General features: G+C 48.8%; 1 protein-coding gene across 3 annotated transcripts in view; it reads right to left on the minus strand.

The window, feature by feature from the left end:
• POU6F1 (POU class 6 homeobox 1) overlaps positions 1–15,772 on the minus strand; it is a 35,068-nt gene that overhangs the window by 14,280 nt on the left and 5,016 nt on the right. For 2 of the 3 annotated variants that reach the window (XM_044995092.1, XM_044995090.1), the window contains exons 2-3: positions 2,289–2,383; positions 1,315–1,510 (exon numbers count right to left, since the gene is read on the minus strand). In XM_044995092.1, coding sequence (XP_044851027.1) covers positions 1,315–1,510; positions 2,289–2,333 — 241 coding nt within the window. In that variant the 5' untranslated portion in view covers positions 2,334–2,383. Of the gene's footprint in view, positions 1–1,314; positions 1,511–2,288; positions 4,230–15,772 lie in introns of those variants that run through there. The other variant, XM_044995091.1, reaches the window with a different exon arrangement.

A 15,772-nucleotide genomic window follows, 5' to 3' on the forward strand; every position in this document is an offset into this window, starting at 1 on the left:
GCACCACTACACTACTTCAGCCGTTTGCTTTGGCAGAGGACACGAGGGATCCCCTAGAGGGTACGTCTACACTGCATACTAAGCTAAGCCTGAGACCAAGCTCCCCTTGTGTGCACACACAAATGTGTGTGAGTTGGGGCAGGCAAGGCCTCAGGACACCAACGGCTCCACAGACCCTGCTTGGGTCCCACTGTGACTCAAGTCCAATTCCTGTCATTTTGCAGCGTGGACTCAAGTCAAGCCGCAGCCCATCCTCCTCTCTAAGGCCTGGGTGGTAAAGAACATGGCACATGGAGAAAAAGAGACTCCCTCTAACCCTTCTTATGGATTACATCGAGGAGCATCCCTTGCTGTTACTGTCAAAGGGGTGGACTGGATTTGGATCTCCATGCAGCCCCGTCTCCACAATGAGCCAGGCAGCAACCTGAGTAGGTGCACGCATTGCACGCAGAAGTGTTTTCTTCTTCACGACCAGTGTGTATTAACCCCCACGTATCCCTGGGTGGCGCGTTGCATAGGCCGGGCCTCCCCAAACAGCCCAGTGTGGCCCCGCCCATATTCCTCCCCAAAGCCCCCTCCTGCTTGCCCTTGCTCCTGGCCCCCAGGCCAGGCAGGCTGCTCCTCTTCAGAGAAGCACGTGGGGCTGGGACTTGGGGTGGCTGGGGCTTCCCACTGCTGGGGGGCCCCCGGGTGCTGCCCTGCCTGCTGCTCGGGGGCGGGGAAGGCTGACGGCTGCGAGAAGGAGGGGCTCTGGCGGGGAAAGGAGGCGGGTCCTCAGGTGGGGCTGGCCGGGGGCTAGCCTCCCATAACCAGCGGTTCACCCGCCACCCTTGCGCATATCAGATTCATCACACTGACTCTTACTGGTATCAGAGAAGCACCTACAGGCTCTGCCCATCTGAGCTCAGAGCCCTGTTCTGCTAGGAACTGAACACAGCACATACTGAAAAGCTTACCATTTAAACCAAGGGAGGGGAAACTGAGGCACAGGGCATGACTTGTCCAGGGTCTTGGGACAGAACCCAGGTCTCCTGGCTCACAGTCCAGTGGCTAGTGAAGCACATGGCCACATCTGACCGCTATCGGTTTCATCCGTTTTGTTGACAGGCAGAAAACTCAATGGAAAGACCATGCCAGAGTCTGCTGGTAGGGCTAGGATTAGAAAGTCAATTGAAATTGGGAGTATATTTTTTCAGGGGAGCTTTTGGCCGACTCAGGAGGTTTTCTAGGTCTTGGGTATTTTCCTAATCATTTGCACTAACCAACGGGTATGGGGTGGAACAGTGAAACAGCACAGTGTAGAGGGCCTCGTACCAGTTGTCCCTCCACAAGTGGTCTCCAGGTTTGGCTGCACGTCTTCTCTTCCCGGTTCACTTGTTTCCACGGGGCAGCTGCTTGCGACCTCTCCAGCGGTTGCTTCCAAAGCTTTGCCATCATCCTCTGCTGAAAGTGGGGCGTCCACTCCCACCTCCAGCACTCGGATAGTCTCGTGACTCGACATCACAATGACCTGGAAGCAGACAGCAAAGCGTAAGTAAGATCTCAAGGGGCACCAACCCTGAAAGAGACGAACAAGAAGAAGGCAAGATTCTCTTGGCTTCACACTCTCCATCCACAGCAAAAGGCAGAGCTAGACTGGATTCATCTATCTATCTATCCATCCCTATACACATCCATCCATCCTCCATCCCCATACATAGCTGTCTGTCCATTCATGCTCATACACATCTATCTATCCATCCATCCATCCATCCATCCCATGGACCCCCTCTATCTAATCTACCTATCTATCCATCCAGCCATCCCCATACACATCTGTCTGTCTATCCAGCCATCCCCATATCTATCTATCTATCCCCATATACATCTGTCTGTCGATCCAGCCATCTCCATATCTATCTGTCTGTCTAATCACACTAGGCTCAGCTGTCACTTTTTCATCACCATTCCAGTTAGTCAAAAACAGCCAGGCCAGATCCTCAACTGGTGTAAATCAGCTGTAGCTCCATCAGTCATTGGGTCACCTCTCCAGCTGGTGAGAGCTGGCCCGGCTCCACTGACGTCACCGGGGCAGCCCCTCAATTGGGGTGAATCAGCACCGCTCTATTGAAATCAATGGGCCGAAGCCCCAATGGGTGTAAATCAGTGACACCCCACTGAAGCCAGTGTTGATTTACACCCGCTGAGGCTCCGGCCCTGAGCACGCTGGCGGTGTCAGAAGGGCAAGATATTCCCAAGCCCGACGCCAGGCTCTGCTGCCACAAACCCGTGGAAAGAAACCAACGTACTTGCTCGTTAACCGTCAGGGAAGCTTCCTGGGGCTGCACGTCCATGACTGGTCGCTGCGCGCTGCGGGGGGTGGGGTGGACTCACTCTCCACATACTGCAAGCAAGACGACAACGGTCACAAGAGCATCTGCTACTAAACCGGTGTCGCGCCCGCCACGGGGTCCAATCTTGGAACAACTTGCAAGAGTTGGAGCAACGCGCACCCTGGCGTTTCACACCCCGAAGCCACACGGGAACAGTCCCGAGACCAGCCTCCCTTCGCACTGTGGGGTAGCTGACGGAGCGAGGCACAGGCAGCCTGGTTTCTCCATACCACTACACCTTGTAGAGCCGTCCACACCAGTGCAAAATGCTCCTCTTCCAAACCAGTTCCGCTTTGCAACAGGTCACTGACTGCAACAAGTGCAGGGCAACGGAAGGTCAAGTGTTGGGAGCACAGGCGCTGACCTTCATTTTTCCCGGTGGGTGCTCCACCCCCGGCTCCACCCTGAGGCTCCGCCCCTTTCCAGAGGCCCTGCCCTCCCCTGAGCGCTTCCTTACCAGCCGCCCAACAGCTGATCAGTGTCCCCACCCAACAGCTGTGGTTGGTGGGTTCTGAGCATTTTTTTCCATGAGTGCTTGAGTCCCGGAGCACCCACGCGGTCGGCGCCTATAGTTTGGAGCCCGGGCTTCCGGGTTCTACTCCTGGTTCTACCACTAACTTCCTTGGGGAAAAGGTTGGTATGCGAGGTGTCCCCTTCTCTATGCTGGGTGTGGGAGGCGGGTGAGCTAATATTGATCATATCTCACAAGGGGAGTGTGTGTGTGTGTGTGTGTGTGTGTATGAGGGGAATTGTGTGATTTGCTTAGTAAAGTGGAAGTGCTGAATAGCCAATGAGAGAAGAAAGAGGCGCTGGAGATTTCACTAAAAATACCCATTCCAACTCCACCCCCAAAAAAAGCAATGGATCAGTGCAAGGATGTCTACTGATTGGGAGGAGAAAACATCCCCGGATGACAATCTACCAACAGAAAAGCGAAACCCGCCCCTCAAGATCAAACCATTCTCCCTCGCCTTGGAAAAACAGACTCTCACTAACACACTTCTTTAGGCCGGCATTCTCCTCTCCCGCTGTCCCTGGGGGTTACGCGCCTAACTCCCATAAACCCGCTGAAAGTTCCAGCCTTAAAGAGCAGCTATTTCCAAAGAGGACACTGCCTCTTCGCCCGGCACAGGAGCCTCAAGGCGCTCAGGTCTTTGAAGGCTCGTCCTTGGCCATCCTGCGTCTCTGCAGGGGAACACAAGGGCCAACAGATTTAATTTGCTCTTTCTTATGAGGATCCTTTCTTGAGGCTGGTTTAAATTTCCTGGCGGGCGAGATTTGTTTTGGAAGGATCTTAGCGCACCTGTTAAAGAGGAAACCGAGCCTCTCGTAACGGCCTTCGTGAGCTTATTTGCTCACGTACCGTCCCCTCGCTGCCTTGCAGACGTGTAATTGCCTTTAGAAGAGGCTGATGAATTTTTTATTAGGAAGGGCTCTGGGATGCATTTAACCGGCCAGGCTGCTTGACATTCAGAACTACTTGATGCAGGCGTGAAGGTGTCCTTGTTTACGCAGCTGCGGAGGAGTTGGGTCAGGAGTTACTAGCAATGGAGAAAAGCGGCAGAGAGACCGCAAATGACTTCTGCCTCAAGACTCTTTGTGAACAGCGATGCCAACCCTCCCGGATTGGCCGGGAGTCTACCGGAATCTGCCTCAATCTCCTGGTGTTTATTAAAAGCAATCCAGCAGATTTTAATACACCAAAAGTCCGGTCGGCGGCACAACAGGGCTAAGGCAGGCTCCCTGCCTGCCCTGGCTCCGTGCGGCTCCCAACAGCGGACGGCGTGTCCGGCTCCAAGGTGCAGGGACGGCCAGGGGGTCTCTGCACGCTGTGTCCCATGGGAACTGCGGCCAATGGGAGCAGCAGAGGCAGTGCCTGCAGGCAGGGGCAGCGTGCGGAGCCACCTGGCCACCCCTGAACCTAGGAGCCGGACATGCCGGTCACTTCCGGGAGCCACCCAAGGTAGGCACCACCTGGAGTATGCGCCCCTCACCTCCTCCCGCACCCCAAGTGGTTTGAGCAGTGGCCTGCTAAACCCAGGGTTGTGAGTTCAATCCTTGAGGAGGCCACTTAGGGATCTGGGGCAAAAATTGGTCCTGCTAGTGAAGGCAGGAGGCTGGACTAGATGACCTTTCAAGGTCCCTTCCAGTTCTAGGAGATTGGTATATCTCCAATTATTACCTTTTAACCCCCTGCCCCAGCCCTGAGCTCCCTCCCGCTCCCAAACTCCCTCCCAGAGCCCACACCCCCTCCTGCTCCGCAACCCCCTGCCCCAGCCTGGTGAAAGTGAGTGAGGGTGGGGGAGAGTGAGCAACGGAGGGAGGGGCGATGGAGTGAGCAGGGGTGGGGCCTCTGAGAATGGGCGGGGCAGGGCATCAGGGAAGGGGTAAGGCAGGGGGCGGGGTAAGGGTGTTTGGGTTTCTGTGATTAGACAGTTAACAACCCTACTTGTGAACATGTCTTGTTGCTAGGGTCTTGCCTACATGGGAGAGTTTAACAATGTGGAAATATAACTTCAGCCACTCAAGGCAGGACTAAATATGATCTTTTCTAGACCAGCCCTGACAGGTGTTTGTCCAACCTGCTCTTAAAAATCTCCAATGATGGAGATCCCACAACCTCCCTAGGCAATTTATTCCAGTGCTTAACCACCCTGACCGTTAGGAAGTTTTTCCTAGTGTCCAACCTAAACCTTCCTTGCTGCAATTTAAGCCCATTGCTTCTTGTCCTGTCCTCAGAGGTTAAAGAGAACAATTTTTCTCCCTCCTCCTTGTAACAACCTGTTACGTACTCGAAAACTTTTAACATATCCCCTCTCAGTCCTCTCTTCTAAACAAACCCAAATTTTTCAACCTTTCCTCATAGGCCATGTTTTCTAAACCTTTACCCATTATGAATGATGAATAAAGCAAAGAATTCTCATTGGCCGAGATTTTCAAAATTGACTAATGGTTTTTTTTTCCTGGGTGCCCATCATGAGAGACCTAAAAAGGGCCCGTTTCCCAAAAGCGGGGCCTTCAGTGCTCTCTGAAAATCAGGGTCCCTTTACGACGGTCCAAGACAGCACGGACACTGACTTTCAGCTTTTCCTGGGGGGTGCTCCATCCTGAGGCCCTGCTCCCACTCCACGCATTCCCCCAAAGCGTCACCCTCGCTCGCCTCTTCCCGCACCTCTTCCCCTCGAGACCTCACCCCTTCCCTGAGTGTGCCCTGCCTTCGCTCTGCCTCTTCCTACCCTCACTCCTCCCAAGCGCTTCCCGCCCACCACCGAACCGCTGATCGGCGACAGGCAGGAGGTGCTGGGGGGGAAAACGGGAGGAGCTGATTGGTAGGGCCCACCGAACAGCTGATCGGCAGGTGGCTTTAAAGATTAGCACTGGGACCACGGAGCAGATGTTGGGTGTGCATGTTATTATGACATGCACTGACATTTTAATAATATAGGATGAAATCCTGGCCCCATTAACATCAACGAGGCCAAAATGACACCAATACAATAATCAGTGTGCAGTAACTGGGTAGTAGTATCCCTTTAAAGTGTGTGTGAAATTACTGCGTCCTTCACTCTTTACACAACAGATGTAACAGGAAGGAACCTCACAGAAACACAGCGGAGTCCGAGTAACTGTTTACTAACTATATACAACAAGCAACCTATACACATATACACGTTGCTGGCAGTAGTCGGTTGGCTTCTGAAACATAAAACCCAGTGAGCGCCATTAGAAGGCTCACAAACTATTTAAAGGAGGACACTGCCCACCTCCTAGCTGCTGCACACACTAAACTGGGAATTTAGCTGCTCAGCTCCCTTTAAAACTATCCCCCTAGTTGGCTTTGACAATCTCAACCTAAACATTCAAACAGATCCCAGGGGCGCTGCCGAGAACTAGTGCCATCTTCTCTGCTACGCTCGGTGGCTTTTAATAGGTTTAGATCCTGCTGCCTGAGTGAGTGAACTGATTGAGATCAGCCCAGTGACTGATGTGTAATATCTGATAAAAGTTTTTAAATCCCACTTTGACTTCAGAGTAGCCAAATGCCATGGGATGCCGGTGCCTGCTTTAATTAACAATTTATTCCAGTGCAACAGAGAACAGAGTCAGGGGCCATCAGGTAGCTCTTCTACGCATCTGGCGTTATTAATAGTTAATTAGTTCTCCTACTGCTAGAGTGCAGCAACCGGCAGGAAAAGTTGGAGGGAAGGACACTTGCTGCGCCAAGGATGTGCCGGCGAGAATTAAAACCAGAGAACTAAAGCTGCAAAACCTCCTGTGACAAAGAGACGAGATGAACCGAATGGACAGTCATTCCACCAGGAAGGGAAGCTCTGTGAGCTGGACACGGTGGTGGTTACCGACTGGGTTGCTGGTCTCCTGGCAGTGGTAAGACCTGCTGTGTGTCTCTGGGAGGAGACTGTAAGCTCTTTGGGGCAAGGACTATCCTTCACTTTACAGAGCCTCCCACAATGAGGTCACTATCTCACCTGGGGTTTCCAGGTGCTACTATAATGCAAATCGTAAATAACTGTTGACCCCACAAAAAGACTCTCTGGATAACTTAGAGCAGCCCCAGGGCTGTTCTATCCTCGAGCAGCCTTTCCCAGGTAGTACCGCCGCCTGGGATCCCCTTAGCACTAAGCATTATGGCTCCTTCCTCTTTCTGTCTCCTGCACTTGAGCTGGTAAGAGAAGGACAGTACAATTATGCACATGGCAGCTCTTTGCTGGAGGAATTCTCCTCTGCCCTTTGTGGCTCATTCACGACCCCTCCATGCTGCTGGAAAGGCAGACAGAGACTGGAGCAGGGGGGCAGAATCAGCCCCCCTGTCAATTAGAAAGCAGGTTTCATAAATAACGCTGCAATGTTTTTAAAGGCATCGGCCCAAATTCAGTCCGGGTACAGAATAACTCAGTATAGTTCTCATGCTAATCAATGGAAACTCAGCCTGTTTATACCAGGGCTGAATTTGGTTTGTCCCAGGAGGTAGGAAGGCAGAGAAATGTCCACTGGAGAGATCATTTTTATCAGGCCTTGTCTACACGCAAATTTGAACTGGTTAGTTAAACTGGACACTCTGATTTCGGTTTCAGAGTGGTTTCTAACAGTTTAGTCTAAATTCCTTATTGTTTTAAGCTAAACTGAAATAAGCCTGTTTTCAGCCCAAAATCACAGTCCACACAGGGGTTTGCACCAGCATCACTAAAGTGACTGAAATTAACCCCTTTCATTAAAAAGATTCAACTTTCTCATACGGACAAGACCCAAGACCTGCCTTCTCTGTTGCTGCTGTGCTATTAAATAATACTGTTTGACAGAGACATCTTTTGCATACAGGCATAATTAAATCTGCAGTAAAATCTTCCAGCTTTGCAAACACAGGACGTGAATAAACAGCAATGAGCGATACCAAGGCTGCTGCGTACAGAGACCAATTAACGAGCTGTTTCTGAACAAATTCGGCAGGAACATCTGTATCTATCCATCTATCTAAAAAAAAAAGGGTCGAGGACGTTGTTAGCTGGGGTGTTCACTGTTCGCACAGGCATATATTTTATTTATGGAGGGTTTCTGTTAAATACCTTCTAAAAGCAGCCTGAAATATTGTATCACCTCATCAGCCTAAGCAGCAGAGAGTGGAAATTTTCACCCAACCTGCTTCCACTAAGAATTTTCCTACTGACTTCAGTTAGAATAGGGTCCATCCAATGCTGAAGGCCTTTAAAAATCCCATTCACAATACTTCAGCCTGGTGTACATACAGTCATAATGTTTTCCCTGTTTAGAGTTGGGGCATGATTGTACGCCAACAGCGTTAAATCGGTATCATCCCTTGGTCTGGATCCGGTTAGACTGCTCTTTGGGGGTGGGGAGCCTGTCTTTTTTTCCTTCTGTCTTTGTACAGCACCTTGCACAATGGAGTCCAGGGCCATGACTAGGTGCTATGGTAACACAAATACACCTCCACCTCGATATAACGCGACCCGATATAACACAAATGTGGATATAACGCGATAAAGCAGTGCTCCGGAGGGGGGGAGGCGGGGCTGTGCACTCCAGTGGATCAAAGCAAGTTCGATATAATGCGGTTTCACCTATAACACGGTAAGATTTTTTGGCTCCCGAGGACAGCGTTATATCGAGGTAGAGGTGTACATAAAATAATAATAATAATATAAAGACGCTTACACCTGTAAAGCTTACTCCTGTCATTTCATCTTAGGTCTGTTCTACGCACAGTTTTCATACTGATTTAATGACTTCATTTAAGGTATGTATAACCTATTCCTCAGCCAGGTCTACACCACAGAGCTTTGCCGGCTTAGCTACGTCAGTTAATACTGTAAAAATCACACTCCTAACCGACACAGCTATACATGTACATTGGCCATGTACAGTGGCCAAGCCGGACAGTTTCTACGCAAAAGAATAAATGGACACAAATCAGACGTCAAGAATTGTAACATTCAAAAACCAGTCAGAGAACACTTCAGTCTCCCTGGTCATTCAATAACACACTTAAAAGCGGCCATTCTTCAACAAAAAAACTTCAGAAACAGACTCCAACGAGAAACTGCAGAGCTGGAATTAATTTGCAAACTGGACACCATCAAATTAGGCCTGAATAAAGACTGGGAGTGGATGGGTCACAACAAAAACTCATTTCCCCCTCCTGTTATTCACACCTTCTTGTCAATTGTTTGAAATGGGCCGCACTGGCTTACCTTGGCCTCATTACCACTACAAAAGTGATTTTTCCTCCCTTGGTATTCGACTGTTGAGAACAGCCCACTTCCACTTTAACTGAATTGCCTCGTTGGCACAGACCCCCCACTTGCTAAGACAACTCCCATCTTTTCATGTACTGTGTATATACACCTGCCTACTGGTTTTTTTTCCACTCCATGCATCTGATGAAGAGGGTTTTAGCTCACGAAAGCTTATGCCCAAATAAATGTGTTAGTCTCTAAGGTGCCACTAGGACACCTCGTTGTTTTTGCTGATACAGACTAAGACGGCTACCACGCTGAAAGCTATACAAGCAATCCCCCTGTGTAAAAAGCGGCTCATCTCTGTAAGTGTCCTTCTGCTGGTATAGTTTATGTTTCTTGGGGAGGTGGTTTCAAGTGTCCTGGATCCAGCCAGCTTTGCCAATATAGCTATACGGCAGAGCTTTTGTAGTTTATACTGGTCTCCCGGTTTCCTTCCCACATGGGAACCAACTATACTGGTAGAAGCACATTTATACTACTAGAACTGCATGTACATTAAGGGGGTTGTACCACTTTAATTATACCTGTATAAAGCAAAACTATTTTTCTGTGTGAACAAGCCCTTTTAAGCACCTTTGTACCAGCGTAACTGTGTCCACGCTAAAGGGTTTTACTGCTTTAACTACACCTGTTTCTAAACCACTATAGTTAAATCGGTAAAAAAAAATGGGTGTGCAGACTGACCCTTATCGTGTGTCTACACTGCAGCTGGAGGCGTAACCTGTAGCTTGGGCAGAGGCACCCGCGCTAGCTCTGATCTAGCTAGCATACGAAAAATAGCATTCAGCATGGCCACACCTGCATGGGCAGTGGGAGGAACTGGCTGCCCTGCATAGAATCCCATCTGAAATCCTAGGTATGCACTTTGAGTGGCTTGCCCATTCCCAGCCGCGGCTACACGGCTATTGTTAGCTCACTAGCTTGATCAGAGCTAGCGCAGGCATGTCTGCCGGAGCTGGAAATTATACCAGTGTAGACAAGCCCTCAGAGGCTAGAGAAATACAGCTGCTGATTCCTGGTAAGCCTTCCTTCAGGCACTGCACCCACACTGAGAGTCTGCCATCAAGATCAGGTGCCGTGTATCTCACAGCGCAGTAAAGCTGATTGGGAATTTTTTGATGGAAAACGTTTTCATCGGAAATTGCCCATTTAATGAAGCCAAAACTTTTCACAGGAAAGGGGGGGGGCAGTCTCGACAAATTTCCCCCCTCGACTATAAAGTTCTGAAATTGTCAAAACGACTTCTCATTCCAAAATTTAAGATCGTTAGAATTTTAAAAAATACATCAAAAATGGTCAAAATCGAGGCCGGGCTGGGCACCCACGGGGAGACACTTGAAATTCAGTGGACATATTCCTAAAAAGCCAGTGCATGTTTAAAAAATAAGCAGACATCTGTGCCTCTCTGTAACTTTCCTTTGCAGTGAACGCTCACGCCAGGACCAGCTGTTTAAGGAAAGGTAAAATTCCAAACACACTCTCTAGTGACTAAGAGAGTGTCATTCTTGGCAGGAGATAGGACTGAGCAATTATTAGCTGGTCTGCTAGAAAAATCACAAGAACCCAGGAAATTCTGAGTTCTAATGCTGGGTACTCATTTGCTTTTCGGCTTTGGGCAAGGCACAATCTTGGGAAGAGACGGGAGGGTTTTGTGCACTTGCCACCCATATGGAGCTGGGCAAATTCTTCAGCTTCTATGATTTCACTCACGGGCCTGCAAAATAAGAAGGCTTGGTGCTGAAAATGCCCCAGCTCTCTTGGTCCTCCCAAGGGGATTCATCTGCTCCCCAGTCACATCCCTCCTGTTTGTGCATTTTAGGAACGTCTCCAGGAAACGGTGAAAAACAAACAAGATCCCATGCGCTTTCCCAAGGAGGCACATGGGCACAATGGAGTGTTTAAGAAGCAGCATAATCCTTTCTAGTTACATACACTTTACGGCGCCTTTGCACTGGCAGAGAGGTATAAAACGGCCGTTGTGTAAATTCGAATGAAGTTTAGTGCAAGACGCCTTCTTCAAAGTTTGCAGAGGATTAAAAAAAAAAAGGCATCTTTCAACAGAGCCTTGGAGTTTTGCTGATCAAAGTAACACTAAAAACTGCAGCAAAGAGCAGCATGAGACGGGAAACATACTTGTGGCTTATAGAAAGTTTATCTCTGCACAGATCTACAGCAACCAAACAAGCTGAAGAAGCACTTTTCAGACTCTCAGGTATATTCTAACAAGACCGAACAGGACACACTAATCAGGTTCTAGCTACTGTATTTATCAGAGCAGGGCACTTAAGATCTTTTCAGGCCTTCCCACTGCAGCAGAGTCAAATAATGAGCAGAGAAGAGAAGCCGAGATCTCGCTCAGTGCTGTGCAAAGAGACCAATTAGCGTGATGGACGATTAAACAGACATTTCATAATGTCAAGCTCAGTGCAGTTCTGTGGCTTGGCCTGGGCTGGCTCTTGTTTAGCAGACATTCTGCGAGTGTGTCGTACCATTTCAGTTTGCTTCTTCGCACATTTTTGCAATTAATGGGACAAATCATTTGTCCAGATGGTGGTGTTAAGTGCACGCAGCACGAAAACAGCCATTTCACAACAGATGGTGACAAGGAAATGAAATGCACAAACTACTACTACTACTACTAATAAAAAAGAATTGGAAAAGAGAGGGAGAAGATGATTTACGACACTCCAGTTCTTACTGTGAAGATAACTGTTGTGTTAATTACTAGTGCTGATGAGTCCGAGATGTGACTGCCTGGATCCCATTCCAGGGGGAATCTCACTTTGAACAAACATGCCACAGGTGAGAAGCCCAAAGAGCCAGATTTTCAATTTATGCCCTCAATTCGGCATTGGTGAGGCCTCATCTGCAGTACTGTGTCCAGTTTTGGGCCCCACACTACAAGAAGGATGTGGGAAATTGGAAAGAGTCCAGCGGAGGGCAACAAAAATGAGTAGGGGGCTGGAGCACATGACTTATGAGGAGAGGCTGAGGGAACTGGGATTGTTTAATCTGCAGAAGAGAAGAGTGAAGGGGGATTTGATAGCTGCTTTCAACTACCTGAAAGGGGGATTCCAAAGAGGATGGATCTAGACTGTTCTCAGTGGTGGCAGATGACAGAACAAGGAGCAATGGTCTCAAGTTGCAGTAGGGGTGGTCTAGGTTGGATATTAGGAAAAACTTTTTCACTAGGAGGGTGGTGAAGCACTGGAATGGGTTACCTAGGGAGGTGGTGGAATCTCCATCCTTAGAGGTTTTTAAGGCCTGGCTTGACAAAGCCCTGGCTGGGATGATTTAGTCGGGGATTGGTCCTGCTTTGAGCAGGGGGGTGGACTAGATGACCTCCTGAGGTCCATTCCAACCCTGGTATTCTATGATTCTATGATCTACGGACACAGATAGGTACCTAGTGTTGTCTTCAAAAATGCCTAAGCAGATTGGGCCCCCAACTCCCAGAGAAATCAATGGGAATTAGAGGAGTTATGTGCTATGAGCCTTTTGTAAATCCCACTAAGCACCTATCTGCATCTTTAGGTGCCTTAAATACCTTTGAAAAACGAATGCCCATCCTCTTCGAAGTATGGTGAGGGCTCCTGCACTGAGGTGTGTTATATGCTCAGGTACTAAAGTGGGGAGTGCCGCAGAAATACCAATATTACCAACTAAATTCTGTTTCTGTTGGAGTTAATGACAAAGTTCCCATTGATTCGATGGGAGCAAGTTTGGACCCCACCGGGAAGGGACCCATGAGCCTGCAAGCAAAGGGAATAATAACTAATGATAATAAGAGTTCTTGTCGTCCGTAGCTTTCAAAGCACTTTACAAAGGAAGCCAGCGCCATCACCCCCATTTTACAGATGGTGAAACTGAGGCACGGAGAATCTGAACCGTCTTCCCTACCAATCTGAAATGGTCCCTGGGTTCTACTGTAAGGCAACGAGCCCCAACCTTCTGGGACACTACACCACTTCACTTGGGCAAGGCAAGGCTCTGGTTACTCCATTGCTGACCACCACTTCCTGTCCCGTTACACCCGTGCTAACCCATCAGGTTATAGCATGCACTGAATGGAAAATGGACAGCAGCAATGCACTGAGGCTCGGTATTAAGGGGGCTAGGGAAAGAGGTTACCCATTACAAAAGGCTGAAATTATAGTGCTGATGTCTGCACCAGTGGTTAATAGCACTAGAGGAGAATCAGACATGAGGCATTAGAAGCTTTGAGACCGCTGGGCCTCTCATTTCTGCCATCCAGAGTCAGGGGTTCGACCGTGCACTCTGGTCCCCATATAGCAAAACGCTTAAGAACGTCACGTGGTTTTAACGTCGAGCAAGGTGGGTGATTTCACATGCATGTGCTGAAGAGCTCTGATAGACTGGGACCAAAGTGCTCAGTATCTTGCAGGATCGAGCCCATAAAGCAATTTTGCAGTCACTCAGGCTCATATTAGGGCTGGTGCAAAGTGACATTGTTTCACGGGCTTCAGTGGGGTTATGCTGATTCATGCCAAATGAAAATCTGCCTCTCATTTTTGTAGTGTTCCAAATTTTTAAAACTATTCTGCACAAAATGCATGGAGTTAAAGGTTATTTCACTTGTATGTGACTAAATCAGGGGTCGGCAACCTCTGGCGCACGTCTCGCCAGGGTAAGCACCCTGGCAGGCCGGGCCAGTTTGTTTACCTGCCGCGTTGGCAGGTTCAGCGGATCGCAGCTCCCACTGGCCACGGTTTGCCATCCCAGGCCAATGGGGGCAGCGGGAAGTGGCGCGGGTGAGGGATGTGCTGGCCGCGGCTTCCCGCCACCCTCATTGGCCTGGGACAGCGAACTGCGGCCAGTGGGAGCTGCGATCCGCCAAACCTGCCGACGTGGCAGGTAAACAAACTGGCTCGGTCCGCCAGGGAGCTTATCCTGGCAAGCCGCGTGCCAGAGGTTGCCGACTCCTGGGCTAAATGCTTGTCTACATGAGGAAACTGACCAGGACTGTTTTTGTAGTTTATTTCACAATAGTTATCTGGTCAATTTCTCCCTGCAGACAAGCCCTTATTCTCACTGTTTAAGTGGCCTGCAGAGATTGTTGTATCTTCCAGACTGGTTACATTTGTATCTCTTGAGAGATCAATTAAATGGACAAACTTGAACTCACAAAGACCACAAACATTTTCTTTTCCAATGAAGCCACGGAAAGGTCTAAACTGCAATTTAATTAAATTAAAACCTCCATTTAATCATAAAAAGCCATTCATCATCACACGGGTCCAAGCACAGATGTTATGCCTCACGTTTAATCTGCCTCTTTTCCGTTCATATTTGTTTTCAGAATATTAAGGACATTTCAACCTGGTTTTGTAATTAATTCCTCCCCTCCAGCAGCCTTCCCCCCCCAAAAAAACCCCAAACCTTTGTTTGCATTTCGACCAAACCTTTTCCTCTAGGAATCTCAAAGCACTTTACAATTAGCCTCACAACCTTCTTGGAGGAAGGCAAATATTACCAACCACATTTTACTGAAGGGGAAACTGAGGCAGAAGGAGTAACTTGTCTAGCATCACACAGTGAATCACTGGCAGAATGAACACTAGAACTCAGGAGCGCACAAACCCTGGGCTCCTTTTCAATCCACCCGCCCATTCTTCCTACGGTTCTGATCTAGGCTCTGATCCTGGAACCAGGTCCCCAGAGAGACAAATTCAATTACAGCATCAGACCCATAGGGGACAGGCCCCCTTTTAGTCTGGCTGAATCACACATTGCTTCTTACACTCTGAAGCAGTGTCCAGGTAGAAAATGAAAAGCCCCTCAGTCTTAAATCCCAGGTTAGTGTAATTCTATCTTGGGAGGAGATATTCATAAAAATAAACAAGCCAATCTTGCTCCAAGGCAGATGCCCCTGTCAGTTACCGTCTGTCATATACACGGGGATTATGGACAACAATTTCCAAAACTCCTAAGTCATTAAGTCCCATTTTTAAAAAGTGGCGTCTGCACTTAGGCTGAGATTCTCAGAGGTATTTAGACACCCTAGCTCCCACTGGAATCACATTTTGGGTACTTATCCAATTAATCCTTTCCAGCCTCACTCTAATATAATAAAACAGTAATAATATGCAGCACTTTTCATCAGTAGAGCTCCACTTCACACAGACACAGGTCAATATCATTATCTCCATTTTACAGATGGGAAAACTGAGGTAGGGGGGCGGTGACGTGACTTGCCCGCGGTCACACAGGGGGCCAGTGGCAGAGCCAGGAACAGCATATGATAAGTGGACATGATGCTGGTCCTTTGCAGCATGTTGCCTAACTCGACTACTCGAAATCATGTTTACTCGTGAGGCTAGAAACATACACACGCACCTAGGCACGGCAGCAGGGCAAACTTCCAGCACCCACACTCATCCCTTAATGTAGCACAAGACTTATTCCCAGAGCAACCGGCATGGCTTGAATCTCATTTACAGTAATGCCCCTTCCCATCACCGTGGCTCTCCAAGGAGGCCGGGAAAGTGCACGTAAATGTAACATATGCTCATCTGAAATCCCCATTTGCACCAGAACGGTGCAAAGTGGTCTTCGTGTAACTGAGCATCAGCTATACGGTGCAACTGTTCTACAAGTCACCATTAC

Source organism: Mauremys mutica, chromosome 20, assembly GCF_020497125.1.
Source record: "Mauremys mutica isolate MM-2020 ecotype Southern chromosome 20, ASM2049712v1, whole genome shotgun sequence".
Taxonomy (NCBI): Eukaryota; Metazoa; Chordata; order Testudines; family Geoemydidae; genus Mauremys; species Mauremys mutica.